The sequence below is a fragment of the Microtus pennsylvanicus genome, chromosome 2 (assembly GCF_037038515.1).
Source record: "Microtus pennsylvanicus isolate mMicPen1 chromosome 2, mMicPen1.hap1, whole genome shotgun sequence".
NCBI classification, from domain to species: domain Eukaryota; kingdom Metazoa; phylum Chordata; class Mammalia; order Rodentia; family Cricetidae; genus Microtus; species Microtus pennsylvanicus.
In genome coordinates this window covers 85,777,005-85,794,134 of record NC_134580.1, presented here as the reverse complement: position 1 = coordinate 85,794,134, position 17,130 = coordinate 85,777,005, and the positions used below count along the sequence as shown (strand labels likewise).

Below are 17,130 nucleotides of genomic sequence, written 5' to 3'. Positions count from 1 at the left end.
AGCTGCCTGCCCTTGGTGTCTGCCCTACTTGATTGTCTTCTCCATAGTCATTTTTGGGGCAATTGAGATTAACTTGCCTGACCTGGGGCCTATCTTTTATTCAAAGAGCTAGCTATTTTCATAGTGTATAATAAAAGAGAGGGTTTTAGAATGTATTTAGTTGGAATGAAGCAAAAATAAAATGTGAAGGGGATGCCTTTAACCCCAGCACTCGGGAGGCAGAGGCAGAAGGATCTCTGCGAGTTCAAGGCCAGCCTGGTCTACAAGAGCTAGTTCCAGGGCAGGCTCCAAAGCTACAGAGAGACCCTGTCTCGAAAAAAACAAAAATAAAATAAAATAAATAAAATGTGGGAATTTAAATAAAGTGTCCGGCCGGGCAGTGGTGGCGCACACCTTTAATCCCAGCACTCGGGAGGCAGAGGCAGGCGGATCGCTGGGAGTTCAAGGCCAGCCTGGTCTACAAGAGCTAGTTCCAGGACAGGAACCAAAAAGCTACGAAGAAACCCTGTCTCGAAAATCCAAAAAAAGGAAAAAAGAAAAGAAAAGAAAGAAAGAAAGAAAGGAAGGAAGGAAGGAAGAAAAGAAAGAAAGAAAGAAAGAAAGAAAGAAAGAAAGAAAGGAAGGAAGGAAGGAAGGAAGGAAGGAAGGAAAGAAAGAAAGAAAGAAAGAAAGAAAGAAAGAAAGAAAGAAAGAAAGAAAGAAAGAAAGAAAGAAAGAAAGAATCCGTTCCTGAGTTGTTCTTAACTAACTCTCCTCCAGGGTGTGAGGGTACCTGGGTGCCTACGTTTGGTAACCTGCACAGGACAGATTTGCAAACGAGGTTAAGGAAGCTCGTGGTTGCTAAGAGCTTCCTAAACTCCCGATCCCCGCGGGAGGCCGCAAGCACCCCAGGGCGAACATCTGAAGCAACTCTTGCTTTGGATTGAGTCATCTCCCCTCTTCCCCAAACTCAGACCTTCCGCCTCCGGAGGCGGCCGCACTGGCTTCCGCTCTAGGCGGCTCCCGGCTCGTCTTTATGGTGCGCGCGGTCTCTCTAGGCGCACTTGCCGTCCTCTCGGTGTCCGCGCGGGGCAGGCGGGAGTGTGGAACGCCGAGTCTGGCCTGTGCAGATCCTGTGCTTCCGGACCAAGGTGCCGGGGCAGCTCGAGTAGACCGGGCCGCACGGCTGTGAGTGGACGCTGCGGGGAGCACCTGAATGTGGGGGGCCGCGGGGTACCCGGAGGAGGAGAGGGGAGGGGAGGCCTGCAAGGCGGAGGGGGCTTGTGGCTTGCAGCAGCCTGGCACCTCGCCTTGCACTGTCCGCAGTCGGTCAGCCACCGCTTCTGGGCCACAGCCTGCAGTTTTGTAGTTTGCAGTGGGAGTGGAACCCGGGGCCTCGCGCAAGCTGCGGGGCTCCACTGCAGAGCTGTACACCCCCAGCCTCATCAGTTTGGGGACTCGCTCTAGCTGAACTGCCCAAGCAATCCGCCAGCCCTCTCGGCCACCTGAGTAGCGCGGGTTACAGATGAGAGTAACCGGGCCTGACTCTAGTTTTTGGTTTAGATCCGCCTGCCTCTGCCTCTGCTTCCCTCCCGAGTGCTGGGATTAAAGGCACGTGCCACTATGCCCGGCTTGTTTGTTTTTCAAAACAGTTTCTCTGTTGCCTTGGCTGTCCCGGAAGCCTCTGTAGACTGGGCTGGCCTCGAACTCACAGAAATCCGCCTGCCTCTGCCTCCCAAGCGCTGGGATTAAGAGGCGTATGCCACCTCGTCCGACTTTAAAAACTATTTTGTACGTATGTTATTCAGCTTGTATGTATGTCTGTGCTCCAGTGTGTGCCTGGTACCCAGGGAGGTCAGAATAAGTCGTCTGATTCCCTTGGAACTGGAGTTACAGAAGTTTGAGAGCCACCATGGGGGTGCTGAGAATTGTACCCAGGTTTTCTGGAAAAGCAACCAGTGTGCTCTTAACCGCCAAACCATCACTCCAGCCCCCTCTTTAAATTTTAAATTCACAATCTTTCCGCCCGAGTCATGTGACGGTTTGGTTAAGCATTTTAGTGGGTTGATTTGGTTTTGTTTTTTAAATTCCTACCCTAGTATAGTGTACGTGATAGGTGTGTGTTGGACTGTCAGATGGTTTGTATCATTCTGATGTGGCTACAACAAAGGGGCTTTAATGCCTGCGTCCCATACAGGGTTGGGGTGGGACTAACAAGTAACCAGGTGTGATGAGCAGAAAGACTTGCAGTTAGTCTTTGGCAGGGGTTGGTGGAAAACACACTGTAGAGTGCCTGCCTTCCCCTCTGCAGTGATGCTGGGAAGAACTGCTTTGAGTCTGTGGGATGTAAAGGCGGCTTGATCTGGTTGGAGAACATGTAACCCTTGAACCACCATACTCTGAGGTTTTGCTGGGACAGCCAGTGATTGGCCAGACTTGATGGACCTAGAGAGGGAATAAGCAGTTCAGTGCATTATTCATAAATAAATAGAGACACTGGAAATCCCGAGCTTCCTCTTGGATGAAACCCCTAATGTCTGTCATGCCTTTAATCTCAGGAGGCCGAGGCAGGTGGACCAAGGCCAGCCTGTTATACAGAGTGAGTTCCAAGGCAACCAGGCCTACACAGAGAAACCCTGTCTCGGGGGTGGGGAGAACCTGGAGCAAATGGTTTAGTTCAATACTTGTCAGAGGTGTTTTTGGAAAACAAAATGATGCTGATCCATTCAGAAGTTAAAAGTATAATGTATTCTATGTTAGTATTTGTCACTAGAAATGTCTAGGTATAATTTTGAAGGTATTTGAACACTTGGGTTTTATTAGAACTATTGGAAAATTTCCTTAAGTTTAGGGAGCAATGGTTCAAATTCATGAGATCAAAATTAGCAAAAAGTTTTAGGGGGGTAGTGTTTGTTAGGGACTTGTTAGTAGAAACTACTTTTCTTGCCTTGGGAATTTTTTATACTATAGTCATCAGAAAGGATGTCTGGAGCACACAGATCCTTCCTATTCGTTTCTTTAATTTATTGTTTGAGCTAGTGTTTCATTGAGCAGTCCTGGAACTCATTGGGTAGACCAAAGCTGACCTGGAATTCAGAGCTCTGCCTGTTGAAGGCATGGGCCAGCAGCCTTTTACTGATTTTTCACAGAAGGGAAAGACTGGTAAATCATTACTGTCACACAAGTGTGCATGATGAGTTTTGCAAAAATCAACCAAGTAACTGCTTAGAAATCGGTTTAAATGAAAAGGTGTTTTACTGGTAAGATGTTCATGGTGAAACAGGTAAATGGAGGCCAGACTAATGTAGTCCACCGCGCGTTAGGAAGTCCATCAGACCTCCCCACCTGTTTACTGCAGATTCCATCAGACAGTGTGGTTCTGGTTTTTGCTGGGTCTGAGAGTGAACAGGTAGTAAAAGTGTTTCTGAGCTGTCGTAATGGCACTCACTTTTAACCATAGCTCTTGGTAGGCAGAGGCAGACAGATCTCTAAATTCCAGGACAGAACCTGTGTTTCTGACTGTTAGTTAAGGGTGGGGTTGCATCAGTATCCTGGAAGAACAGAGCAGCCTTGCAGGTAAGGGGAGCAGCATGAAGCTGTTGAAGAAATGTCTTAGTAATTGCAGACCTTGTTCCCAGCACACAGATCACATGAGTAAACAGATCCAAAGGGCTGTGCGGCAGAACTTTAACCTAGAGGAGGCAGAGAGCTGCAATGAAGGATGGGGGAGTGGAGCAGAGAAGGAACAACCCATGTGTGAACTTTGAAAGCAGAATGTGAGTGACCCTCACGATGGATGGCTAGCCTGACTCTTGACACGCACAAGCCAACTGATGACTCCAGGCCACCTGCCTGGACTCACTGGTAGTTTACCCAAGTAAATGGTCTTGTAGGGCCCTGAATTTTAATGTTTATAAATTTCATTTTTTTTTCTTCTGAGACCGGGTTTCTCTGTTGCTTTGGAGCTTGTCCTGGAACTAGCTCTTTTTTTTTTAAGATTTATTTATTATGCATACACTGTTCTGTCTACAGGGCAGAAGAGAACACCAGATCTCATTACAGATGGTTGTGAACCACCATGTGGTTGCTGGGAATCGAACTCAGGACCTCTGGAAGAACAGCCAGTGCTCTTAACCACTGAGCCATATCTCCAGCCCTATAAATTTTATTTTTATTGAACACTTAGTATTTGATCAGATTATATGTGTGATGGAGGGTCGGGGGAGGCTGATGTACATGGAACCCAGAGATTGATGTTGGATGGCTTCCTCAATCATTCTCCACAGTGTGTTTTGAGGCTGGGTCTCTCTGCTCTGCCTGGAGTGCCCTGTTTAGCTAGATTCCCTAGTCAGTGAGCCCCTCCTGTCTCCATTTCCCCAATGCCATGATTAGAGTATATACCAGAGCACTCAGCTCTTTGGCTTTTGTGGGTTCTAGGGTTAACACCTGGGTCCTTGTGGCTAACGCTGAGCCAGCTGTGTAGAACCAACATCCTTGTGTGAGAATGAAGCACTAACCCTTGGCTATGGCATTTACACGAGCAGTTCCTGTAACTTGTTCTTCAGAAAACCAAGTTTAGCAAAGGCTCTGTGCTTACTAGAAGGCTCTGAAAATGGGGTTGTCAAATTTACCAGATAAAGGTACAGGATTGCCCAGTTAGATATAATTTGAGACAGGTGGGATTAACCTGTTAGCACTATGTAGGGCATGATTAAAATACAATCTTTTAATGCATATCAGAAGCACAAATTGACAAAGTTGACTGATAATCCTGTATCTGGTAACAACTATAGACAATTCTCCTTTAACGGTGACACCAGAGAGATCCTTACTTTAAGACGGTACAGTGACTGTGACTAGGAAGATGGTTCAGTAGTTAAGAGCACCGTCCAGCCCCCACCTAGCAGCTAACAGCTGGAACTCCAGTTCCAGGGCATCCAGTGCTTCACTTTGTAGCATTGTACCAACCCTGTACACAGATTTCCATGCAGGCCAAAAACCTATACACATTTTTAAAAATGCAGTGATCGGACAGGCAGCTTAACAATTGACCCTTCAAATTTTTTTTTTAAATATTTATTTATTATGTACACAGTATTCTATCTGCTTGTATTCCTGCAGGCCAGAAGAGGGCACCAGACCTCATTACAGATGGTTGTGAGCCACCATGTCGTTGCTGGGATTGAACTCAGGACCTTTGGAAGAGCAGGCAGTGCTCTTAACCACTGAGCCATCTCTCCAGTCCTGACCTTTCAAATATTATAGTACTCTACGAGCTGGAATTTCTAAAAATAAACTTCCTGAGTTCCGAGATAACATTTTCCCTCTTTTGAAACAGTCTAGCCAGACTAGCCTCCACAACCTTCTTAAAAGCTGAGAATGACCTTGAATTTCTGACCGTTCTGCCTCCCCAATGCTAAGATTGTAGGAGTGTTCCCCCACTCCTGTTTATACAGCGTTGGGGATTGAACCCAGGGCCTTATGTCTTATTCAGGGAGTTCTGGGCAGAATGCTCTTGAGTTTCCTGTTCCAGGCCATTGTTAAGGATCCCCTCTGCATACTAAATTGTGATCATTTCTACCTTGTTTTCTCTTTCACTAACCTAGTTTCCGACTAACCTAGTCGGTTCCAAGATTTTGGATCCTTGTAAGAAGTGGCAACCAGCACTTCCTTCTCATTCTCTCTTTCACCCAGATCACCCACCAAGTTGGGTGTCTTATACATAGCAACAGCCACGCAACTGCCATCGTGAATCGCTGGTAGTCTCATCCCACAAGGCTTTGTCAAGGACTACAGTGTATTCTCTGCTTGTTCAGCCGATTTCAGGCCATCGTAACACTTGCACAGCTAACTGCACAGTCCTGAATGCACATCATTTACCACAGGTGGGACACCAACCCCAGATCTAAATAATGATCTCTCCTGGTGAGCCAGTGAGTTTATTTGGCTTATGTTATAGAATATCGATAAGGTCATTTGTACGAATGTAGGTAACCCTGAAACAGCTACATCATTTCAGAGGCTCACCCCATCATGAGGGACAGCTACTTGAAGGCTTTATCCTTGAATCCTTCCTTCAGTTAATTTAGCACTTTCTGTGTCACTGTGTGTGCTTCTAGTCTCACTGTCAGTTAGTTGCTATGGTTACCAGACCAAAGTAATCACCACTCCAAGATGGCTGCAGGATGGTCATGCTATACCCGGAGGACGAAGTCATACTGCAGTGGTCTCAAGCCTTCTGTCTTTTCTTGTAAAGATTTTAGCCTTTAAGCTTTGTGTGTGTGATTCTTCATCTGTAGATCTATAGCTGGTGTTTGTTCATCCAGAAGAGATCTAATTTGTCTTTTCCCGTGTTAGCCAAGAATCTTTTTCATTTTGATTTTTAATGCCCATCTATTTATAGTACCACATTATACAACAAACCCCAATCAGTTTGTGCTTGTCTATACTACAGCAGTATCATTCTGTCTTTAATTATCTTTCTAGTAAATCAGCCATTGTTTTCTTTCACATTTTCTTGGACCTTTTCTCTTTCATGCAGACCAGATAACTCCAGCATGATGGGGTAGAATTTCCAGTTGTCTTTATAGATTGACATGGTACTGAATTTGTAGAATTCCATAAGGTGTCGTGTGTCTTTTGCGGCTTTCGTATATTGTGTAAAGCACACAGTGGTCTGTTTCCCAGCATTGTCTGTTGCACCTCTGCTGGTTCTTGTTTCTTCTCTTTCTCTCCTTACATCATGTAATGTGTCCTTCAGTTGTGCGGTGACGGAGTGTTCTGGTGTAGTTCTGACCTGACAAGGACTGTTTCTCACATTCCAGGACTAATTACATTCTTACTTACCCTGGGCTGTGGTGTTTCCTACTTCTTGTTTGCTGTGTTTTGCTTTTGATTTCTAAGGAAGTGCTACATTTTACTATTTTTGGCAGTTTTCCAAATCAGTTTTCAGTACAAATCTGTCTTTAATGTTTTCTCTAGGTTGACCTACCAAAGAAATTTCTAGACAAAGAAAACAGGGGAAACGTGCTAGACTCAAGGATGATGGATCCATGTTCAGTTGGAGTCCAGCTTCGGACTACACAAGACTGCCATAAAACCTTCTATACTCGGCACACAGGTTTCAAGACTTTGCAGGAACTGTCATCAAATGACATGCTTCTGCTTCAGCTTAGGACTGGAATGACCCTCTCTGGGAATAATACAATTTGCTTTCATCATATAAAAATTTATATTGACAGATTTGAGGAGTTACAGAAGTCATGTTGTGACCCGTTTAACATACACAAAAAGCTAGCCAAAAAGAATCTGCATGTAATTGACTTAGATGATGCCACGTTTCTGAGCGCAAAGTTTGGAAGACAGCTGGTACCTGGTTGGAAGCTTTGCCCAAAATGTACCCAGATCATTAATGGAAGTGTGGATGTTGATTCAGATGACCGCCAGAGACGGAAACCGGAGTCAGATGTATGTATAGATGCTCTTGTGCTTTCTACAGTTTGGGACTTAAGCTAGACAGAGTAACTGTAAAGAATTATATTTACATTTTTATCACATTCTTTAGCATATAACAGATTTAAAGTTGAGGTGAAATAAAATTATGTTTCAAAATGTTTCTATACACTCAAGGTCCAGAATAAACACTAAACAAGGGCTTAGAAAGAACCTAATGTGCCCTAGACTCCAAAGCTGCAGCTTGTATTCTTGGACCTTAGGACATTAGGAACGGCCTTTCGATCGTTGGCAGAGGCCGACTCGGGAACTTAGATCCTTTTCGGATGCTGAAGTAGCTAAATGGATGTGTCACCTACTAGAGAGACTATACCAGTAAGAATGTCCTTTGTGTGCAGGAATGCTTTAGAGAGAGAGAGAAAAAAATCAAAGACCTGGTTTATAATTGATATGATTAATTTCTTTTGGTTTTGGGATGGGGGCTGACTCTGTAGCTTACTGGCCTGTACCTCTCCATGTAGTCAAAACTGGCCTCAATCTCATGGCAATGATTCTATCAGCCTCCCAGGAACTAGAAATCCCAAGCATGAATCACAGTGCCCAAAAGTCATTGAGTTGAATTGCAGTTTTTCCCCTTTGAAATTATCCCATTTGTGACTTTTTGGTTTTTCAAAATAGGGTTTCTCTGTAGCTTTGGAGCCTGTCCTGGAACTAGCTCTAGTAGACCAGGCTGGCCGTGAACTCACAGAGATCCGCCTGCCTCTGCCTCCCAAATGCTGGGATTAAAGGCGTGCACCACCGCCACCCAGCCATTTGTGACTTTTTATAAAGCTTCTGTGTCTAAATTCTGGATATGGCTAAGGTTAAACTTAGGGCTTCCTGTTCTCAAAGACCGCACAGTTTTGCATTGTAAAGTATGAGATATTGTTTGCCTCTTCCCTGTCCACGTGCCTTTATGCAGGTCATGTGACTGTATCAGAAAAGTTGAGACTCACGGAGCTGCGTGTATCCTCTCGGAGCACTTCTCAGAACTCCTCTTCATAAGCATTGTATAATCTTTGATGCTAGCATACTTTCTCAGTTTTCTCCTTCTTGCTGAATTAATGAACAGCTATAATTTTAAGTTGTGTATGTTGTGTTTCTCTCAGGCCCGTCTCCAGGACCAGCACTATCTGAAGGTCACCGTAGACACTTGCTGACTATCCCTTCAGCATCTTCACCTCACTCCATTGTTCTTTCATGGCCAGTACCCCATCATTTAGTCTTGACTTTAGGTGTATAAGAACACCTTGAAAAACAACTTATTCTTCACTTTGGATGTATAAAAATATTCCAAAAGACCACTTATTTTTACCTCCTCAAATAACAGACTTAAATCCTTAAGCATCAGAATGTTGTTTTGTCAAAGCCTTAAAAAATGTTACATAGTTCAGAACATGAAGCCTAATTGCTTCTCTCCTCTTAAAGAATTGTTATTTGGAACCTTGGTTCTGTGCTGTTGGGTGTGTGATGTCTTTTGCTGTCGTCTCTCCTTGTGGTGACAGCCATTGCTATACTCAGTGTGCCAGTCTCCGGCACCTGTAGTCCAAGAGACTCAAATAACAAAAGCAGTGCAGATAATTAATAGTAACTAGGCATATAAACTAGAAGAGTGGATTTTTCCACGCACCCTCCCGAGTGGGGCTGCTCGGGGTCGGTGCTAAGTGAAGTCCTCCTGTCTGGTGTGAGACTAACTGACGCGCTGATCTCCTTCCTCCATCCAGGGAAGAACTGCTAAAGCTCTGCGCTCCCTGCAGTTCACAAACCCGGGAAAGCAGACAGAATTTGCTCCAGAAAGTGGTAAGAGGGAGAAAAGGAAGCTCACCAAGAACTCGAGCGCTGGTTCTGACAGGTAGGCTGCTGGCCATCATCTGGAGCTGTTAACTGTTCCCAGCCGTATGGTACCTATGTTTTTCTCTTAACTTTCAGTTTTCTGACCAGTCATTCTACGTTGTATTCAGAATTAGTAAAAACCTTCCAAAAGCCTTGGCTGTTACTCATAGGAAAGTAAAACTTCTATTGGAATTCCAGAAGCTTCTTTCTGAAGGGTAGCATAAAGTAAATGATGTAATGTTTTGGAGTGAGAGTTAAAACAGTTAAAGAAATACCTTAGAGTTTGGCAAAGTTACTGTTTGCAGAATTGGCTACTGATGATCTCTGCTTCCTGGGAGAGAGCTGACCAAAAAGGTCATTGCACTTATGAGAGCCCAAGAGTACTTTCGATTTTGCACAGGTCCAAAGTAGGCATACAGTTCTAGTACAGTCAACAACAGAAAGAACAAGAACTAAGTTATTTATAATATATCTTTAAATTAAGTACGTCAAAAAAATACTGACAAATTTATTATAACAGGTCAGGCTATTTTCTAACTGAAATCAACATTTTTACCTTTATTCCTTTTCTTAAGTTTTTCCATTGATTGATCTGAGATATTTTCAGACCAGATTTGCCAGAAGTCATTAAGAAACACAAAACAGATTGATTAGAGTGTCAGACCTCTAGAGGGTGTGTCTGTGTTCACAAGCAGTGTCTGTCATTTGGTAACTAGTGAAACAAGTCACTGCCATTCCTGTGTAAGCTGTGTGAAGCCGTGTGCATACATCCGAGTGTGTGTGCATGCAGATGCGTGTGTGTGAAAGTCAGGAAAACTGGAGTCTGTTTTGTCTCCTGCTTTGGGTTCAGGAGGCACCTCAGTTACCAGGCTCGCACGCCATCTGTTTGCCGTCTGAGCCACTGGAGAGCCTTTTGTCTTTCAGCACTCGTTGGACCTCCTCCCATCTGAAATTTCTTCTGCAGAGTATGAATTAGGCCCGGAGCCTGGTAAATGATGTGCTGATCCTTACAGAAAAATATTTATCTGCTTAATTTTTTCATTATCTTATTTTCAACTAAATATTTAAAGATAGCATGTATAAAGTGCAGCTCACTGTTTTATTTTACAGACAAATTATTCCAGCAAAGAGTAAAGTCTATGACAGCCAGGGTCTGCTGATTTTCAGTGGCATGGACCTCTGCGACTGCCTTGATGAGGACTGCCTGGGATGCTTCTATGCCTGCCCCACCTGTGGGTCCACCAAATGCGGAGCAGAGTGCCGCTGTGACCGCAAGTGGCTGTATGAGCAAATAGAGATTGAAGGAGGAGAAATAATCCATAATAAACATGCTGGGTAATTTATAGTATAAAACTATGAGCCTTTAAAACTCCTTTCTCTCTTTCTAAAGTCCTGTCGCTTGAAATGCAACTATAGCCTAACTTTGGAAAATAAATCTGAAATACTTCAGTGTGAATTTGGTTGCATCGGGGGTGCTTTACAGCTGTTTATTTGATCTAAATTTAGATGGGTTGTTTCCCCAGAGCCAGCTCTAAGCCTGTCTGGGCCGATCTAACAAGTGTAGGTAGTTTGCACCTCTTAGGGTTCCATATGCACAGATTTCAGTAGCGAGGGTTTAGTTGAATCCTGCCCATCTCCTACATTCGCGTTTCCCTCAGTGTACTATTAGCTGCATGGAATTCTAGCTCAGCAGTGCAGAAGTCAGGGTGTGCTTAGCGGCTGTGCTTCGTGCTCTGTGCCAATCGTGAGCTGCTTTTCCGTTCTGCCAGTGTTTGCTCTCTGTACACCTGTTATTTAATTCACTTACAGCAAAGCATATGGTCTGTTATCTCCCTGTCACCCATATGATATTTTACAAAAGTGATCACCCAAATACCTGGCCAGCAAAGAAGTAAGCAGTGACCGTTGTGGATGTAAATTTGGATCAGTCGTGAATGGAATTGTTGACGTCGCTGGTCATGGGAGTCTTGCTGCCATTGCCGTTCCGGAGACAGACGTGCCTAGAGGAACCTGATGCTGGAAGCTTCCCCACATCGCTGAGGAAAGAGGCTGTGGTGAGCAGAAAGATTGTCCCAGGAAAAGTGATGGTGAACCCTTCCCATTCAAGGCTGTTTATTGTAAATAGATATTTTGCAACATTGGACTGGTCAGAAAAGTTCCTGCTTAGTATGTTATTAACAAAACGGGCAAATACTTCAGACTACTTTTGGGCAATAAAATAAAACTTCAGTTCTGAGTACATAAACTTTTATTTTCATGTCCATTTATAGCTACAAGTTGTATTATTTTGATGGATATTTAAAGGCCATATAGCGGTCCTCATCCCCCTTGGTTATTAGCATTTCTGGTGTTGTGGCCCTGCACTGTTGTGCAAATAGGCCCAGCCCTTAGCTGGGAACAAGGCCTGTGACAAAAAATTGATCTCAGTGCAACACAGTTGTTGGATGTTAGACCTAGATTCCTGAGTGCTAAGACACAGTTCTTTTCCTCCGACTAGAGTCCTGAGTGCTAAGATACAGTTCTTTTCCTCCGACTAGAGTCCTGAGTGCTAAGATACAGTTCTTTTCCTCCGACTAGAGTCCTGAGTGCTAAGACACAGTTCTTTTCCTCGACTGGAGATGAGCACAAAGCTCATGCTGTTGGCTTTCATGTTCTTTATGAGAATTAGTCCCTGGGGAGAAGTCCTTCCTCTTTTTCCATGTAAAGCATGAACACAGTACATGATAAGGAAAGTAGGTTTTTGTCGCGGTTGCTGTCCATTGCCACGAAGGCACCATGGCCAGGACAGCTCTTAGAAGAGGACGCATTTTCCTGTGGCTCACTTGCAGTTCAGAGGCTCAGGCCACTGTGGTAGAGAGCATGGTGGTGTGCCATCAGGTGTTGGAGCAGTGTCTGAGACCTTTACATCCTTATCCACAGGCAGAGAAAGAGGCTGGGCCTGGCCTGGACTTGTGAAATCTCAAAGCTCATCATGCCCAGTGACACACTTCCTCCAACAAGACCTTAGTAAAAAGTACCACTCCTCTCGGTGGTGATTAAGCCTTCAAATGTGTGAGCCAGTGGGGCCATTTTTATTAAAATCATTGCAGCATTATTTCTGTGTTCTGAGAACTACATACCCATACAGTGAGGATTGAGAGTTCTGAAAATGTCACTTGAGGGGGTGATGAAAAAAATAGAGAAAGTAGAACTTAAGTTTCTGGACAGTGATTAAATCACTGGGAGAAATTTGTATGGGTGTAGTGAGTTGAATTGACCATTAGAATACCATTTTTGTTCATTTTGTTATCTCTACACTCACTGGTTTTTCTTTGATAAAAATTTTAACTTGGAATTAAATGTTCTTTTAAGTTAAAAATTTTCTTTGGCCCAGCTATCAGAAACTGATAGTTCTTGGATCTGAATTTCAGCTGAGTAGTATCAATAAAGCTTTTAACTACATTTTTAAATTAAAAGGCAGAATTTTTTTTCCTAAGTTTAACTATTTTGTAGGGGTATAGATAGACTCCAGTTTTAAATGGATCCTTAGGATCCTTTGATTATAGTCATTTTTTCTTGTTTCTCTTTTAATTCTTAAATGTGCTTGTGCTCTTCAAAGCATTTTTTGTGTGTATTGTTTTGTTTTGTTTGCAGCAGGACCTTGCTCTATAGCAGAGGCTGGCCTGGGAGCCCTGCAGACTTCTTACCTCAGCCTTCCCAGGCTGACACGCATCTGTCACCACACTGCCAAGTTTTAGGCATTTATTTTTGCTTACAGCGCGAGTCTGTTTCTAATGGAGAAAGACCTTATATAAAATGGCTATATTTCAGCATTCCCTTGAACAGATCTTTTTGTAGACAGTAATAACTTTTTCCAAGGGGAAACATCTTGAACAGTTTTGCTGTTTGTTCTTTGTCCATTTGGGGACCAAACAATGAGCATATTGCAGCGTTTATAGACAAATGTATATCCGATCTTGAGTAAACTAATAAAGACTGTATTTTAGAAACAATGCAGGCTTGCTGCTCATTATTTTAAATGTGTGTGTGCATGTGTACGTGTGTGCATGTGTACGTGTGTGCGTGTGTACGTGTGTGCGTGTATACGTGGATGTGCAGGCCCCAGACTGACTTGGATGCCTCCTCCATTCCTTGCCACTTTATTTATTGAGGCTGGATAACTTCCTGGCCCTGGGGCTTGCTGATTGGACTGTTCTAGCTAGTCAGCTTATGCAAGGAGTCCCCCTTAGTCTGATTACAGGTAGCCACCACACCCACAGATGTGGGTGCTGGGGATCCAAACCCATCCTTACTTGAGCAGCAAGCACTTTATCCGCTGAGCCAGCTTACCACTGAAAAGAATCCCTATCTGTTGTTAGGTTTGTTTAACAAGAACATTTGAATCTTTGGGAAAGTTTTACCTCCCAGAAATCCATATTTCTCTACTCACACCCCTCTCAACCTCCCAAAAGGGAAGTTGGTTGACTGTGCCGAACAAGGGGGCTGGTCCTAGCTGGACCAACCTTTCACGTGAAGCTTCCCACTTAAATCATAGTCACCCTGTGAAAAAACTTAGTGTTTATTGAAAGTTCATGTGACACCTTAGTTTTTGCTGACATCTGCTGGTGTCTCCTTGAAAATAAATATCAAAGACCCAACAGGTTATGAACCTAGGAGCCAAATAACCCTTTAGCTTTGTAAGTTGGTTCTATTAGGTGACATCAAAGTTGTAGAAAGCAAACTATTTTGGAAACTTTGTGAGCACCATGGTTATGTTGGGAGGTCAGAGGACACCTAGATTTATTTCTCTCCTTCCACCTTTACATAGGCATCCAACTCAGTTCACCAGACTTTTGCCAGATGAGCCATCTTCTGCCCCTTTGTTTTCTGCTTGGCAATGTCCCCAGAATCCTCAAAAAACCATGCCGGAACTGGTAAGAGTGGAAGAGAGGCTCTGTCACTGTAGGAGCCGGCCATGATAAGCTAAATAAACAGATCACCCGAAGGAAGTTCTTTACTTCCAACCCTTATCAACAGCCAGAGTAGGACTCAGTCATCGATAAGTTTAATAGAGGCCTGAGTCTCAGTAGTTTACCCTGAAGCAGTACCTGGTTGCAGGAAGAACCACAGAGATTACCCCCAAGCACCACCCAAAACCAGACCAAAGGAAATGCCTAACGTTCCAACCACTGTAGATAGGATCACCTGCCAGCACACACGCACCAGGACACCCCTAGACAAATGTCAGCCAATCAGGGGTCCTGAACCTCAGAAACCCCTCACCCCCACCTTTACTACTGTAAAAACTCAACTCTTAACTGAGCTCGGGGCTCTCCGTTTATTCCAATACGTTGGACATGCAGAGAGACCAAGTTTGCAAACTTGCACAAAATAAAGGCTCTTTTACATACGGGACTCGGTCTCCTTGTTGGCCTTTGGGAGACTTTGCAGATTTGGGCATAACAGTAGCCAGTGGTGGGAAGCCAGGATTGCTCCCGAAAGGCCTCAGGATTGGGTCTGGTACAAATTACTCTAAAACCACAGATGGGGCAGCAGGCAAGCAAAATTAGGTGTAAGCAGCAGTCAGCGGGTTGTTAAGGACAACGACCATTGTTTCCTCTGTTCCTCCAGGTCATTCTGCTTTAGGTAACAAGTCATGCCTGGCAAATAGACAGTAGGAACAATACTTAAAGTTACTAAGTAGATCAGTAAATCAGCATCTAATGGTTGGGCTGTGCTGCCAGAATCTACTTCAGCAGTTACTGATGTCCGGCAACATCTAGTTGAGTGGATTGTATAACACGCACCCGACTGAATCAGTTTCTCTGGAGAACAGTAACTGATATCGTAATGCAGTTAACTTCTGTCCTGAAATAGTTCCCAGAAAGACCCTGACTTTAAATCTAGGTTAAAAAAAAAAAAAAAGCCCTTGTCTAGGTTTCTTTTATGCAACTGTGTAGGGAGCACAGCCTAGAGAAGCAGTGGAGGAACTGTTCTGCAGCAGGCCTGCCCTCTACTGGAGGAAGAGAGTGCCTGGTCACCTGGACTGCGACCTGGGTTCCTTTGTTATTCTAGGAGCTCAGCACGGACTGAACTCCTCTCTTTGTGAAAGAGTACTCTTGCATCCCCCCCCCCCCCCAGGAATAGAATCCATCCTTATGCTTATTAGAGATCCTTTGGACCCTAGCCCTGAGCACTGTTTCTCAATAGAGCTCATTCTTATGATAAAGATTCCAGAGACTGCTGGAGCAGGGTGTTTTGCAAGGGAAATTTGATGAAGCCCTTCTTGTTTTCATTCTCACCTCTTCTGGAAGTTCTTTCATAGCTGAAGGCTGTGCTATCTGTAGGGACACTCTTCCCCCCCCCCAACGCAACTATGTCTTGCTTTATGAAGTGGAGATATTTTGTCTCTATTCTCCTACATTGAGAAAGGGTTTCTGGGAAGGAAGTCCGGAGGGAGTCAGGGATTTCAAGCCAGTCCCTTCCATCACACTCTGTATTTTGCATATGGAGAAAATGCCTTTAACTCCCTACCTGTTCAGAAGGAGGCTTGACCCACCCACGAGCCCTGTTTAAAAATACATTGGCAGCTGCCTGGTGGTGGTGGTGCATGACTTCAAGAGGCAGAGGCAGGCGGATCTCTGTGAGTTCAAGACCAGCATGCTCTACATGTTCTAGGACAGACTCCAAAGCTACACAGAGAAACCCTGTCTCAAGAAAACAAACAACACAAAAATCGTTGCCAGCTATGAGAATGTGCAGCCTCCTAAAATTCCCACCAGGTGGAGCTGGAGTCATGGCTCAATCCTTAAGAATACCGTAGTCTTCCAGAGGACCTGGGTTGTGTTTCTAGCACCCACATGGCGGCTCACAACTGTCTGTAACTCAAGTTTCAGGGGTCCAGAAGAGGGCATCAGATTCCCCAGGAACTGAAATTATAGATTGCGAGCCACCATGTGGGTGCTAGAAACAACCCTGGTCCTCTGGAAGAGCAGTAAATGATCTTAACCACTGAATCATCTCTCCAGCCCTATCTGGAATATGGGTTCTAGGGATTGGACTCAGGTCTCCCTGTCTCTCTCTCCCTGTCTCTCTCTCTCTCTTTTTTTTTTTTTTTTTTTTTTTGCTTTAACTTTATTCTGCGCATGTCAGCAGAAGTTCAGTGGTCTTTTCCAGACCCAGTGTCAATTCCCCCTTTTCCTGTTAGCACTCCTCCCTCTGTCCTTGAGAAGCTGTGGTTCCAGTCAGCCCACAAGGTTCAGATAGGTTCACTTTGGTGATTCTGGAATTCTTTGTGAGGCCTGGCCTCGGAGGGTATACCACCACCACCACCACCACCACCACCACCACTTGAAGCCATTGTGAACTTTCTAAATGTAAATACACAACTAGCCGGGCCACCCAGCCAATGAGTTACCTATCTTTTGGCTGAGGTCAGAGTGGGACAGGTGAGAATTGATCAGCCTACAAGAGACTGGCTAAAACTCAGTTCTGCGTCTGCTGAGCAGAAATGTTTTACTAGCTCAGGCTAAATAATTAGCTTCTCGGACAATTACAACTGTATCATTTACTCTAGTTTATGATTTATATCACAGCACTAGAAAATTACATTCAAGCATCAACTGCTCGCGTTCTTCCCTCTGTCCTTGCCATATCTCTTTGAAATAATACAGACGAAAGCAGTGGACTCAGCCCATGAGAGGCAGGGGTTGATCTCCTGGATCTAATCATCTGAAGTAAAACCTGGCGTGTGGCCCATTCATCATCTCCTTTTGCACCCTGTCATGTGACATGTAAATATAAGTTCCTGACAGGTGGAAAGTCAATTCAAAGAATTCCAACTGAGCT

The 17,130-nt window shown here is 44.3% G+C and overlaps 1 protein-coding gene across 7 annotated transcripts; it reads left to right on the top strand.

The window, feature by feature from the left end:
- The first annotated feature begins 1,026 nt into the window (after positions 1–1,026).
- Positions 1,027–13,295, top strand: Arl14ep (ARF like GTPase 14 effector protein). Of its 7 annotated transcripts, none has more exons than XM_075961672.1 (7): positions 1,037–1,167; positions 3,618–3,755; positions 6,961–7,446; positions 9,195–9,322; positions 10,414–10,638; positions 11,165–11,781; positions 11,903–13,295. In XM_075961672.1, the coding sequence occupies exons 3-6, from the start codon at positions 7,021–7,023 to the stop codon at positions 11,196–11,198; spliced, it is 813 nt and encodes a 270-aa protein (XP_075817787.1). In that variant the 5' UTR covers positions 1,037–1,167; positions 3,618–3,755; positions 6,961–7,020; the 3' UTR covers positions 11,199–11,781; positions 11,903–13,295. The 7 variants fall into 7 exon arrangements, with proteins under 7 accessions (XP_075817785.1, XP_075817780.1, XP_075817786.1 ...); XM_075961667.1 differs by having other exon boundaries at positions 11,113–11,781; XM_075961670.1 differs by lacking the exon at positions 3,618–3,755 and having other exon boundaries at positions 1,027–1,167.
- The last annotated feature ends 3,835 nt before the right edge of the window (positions 13,296–17,130 follow it).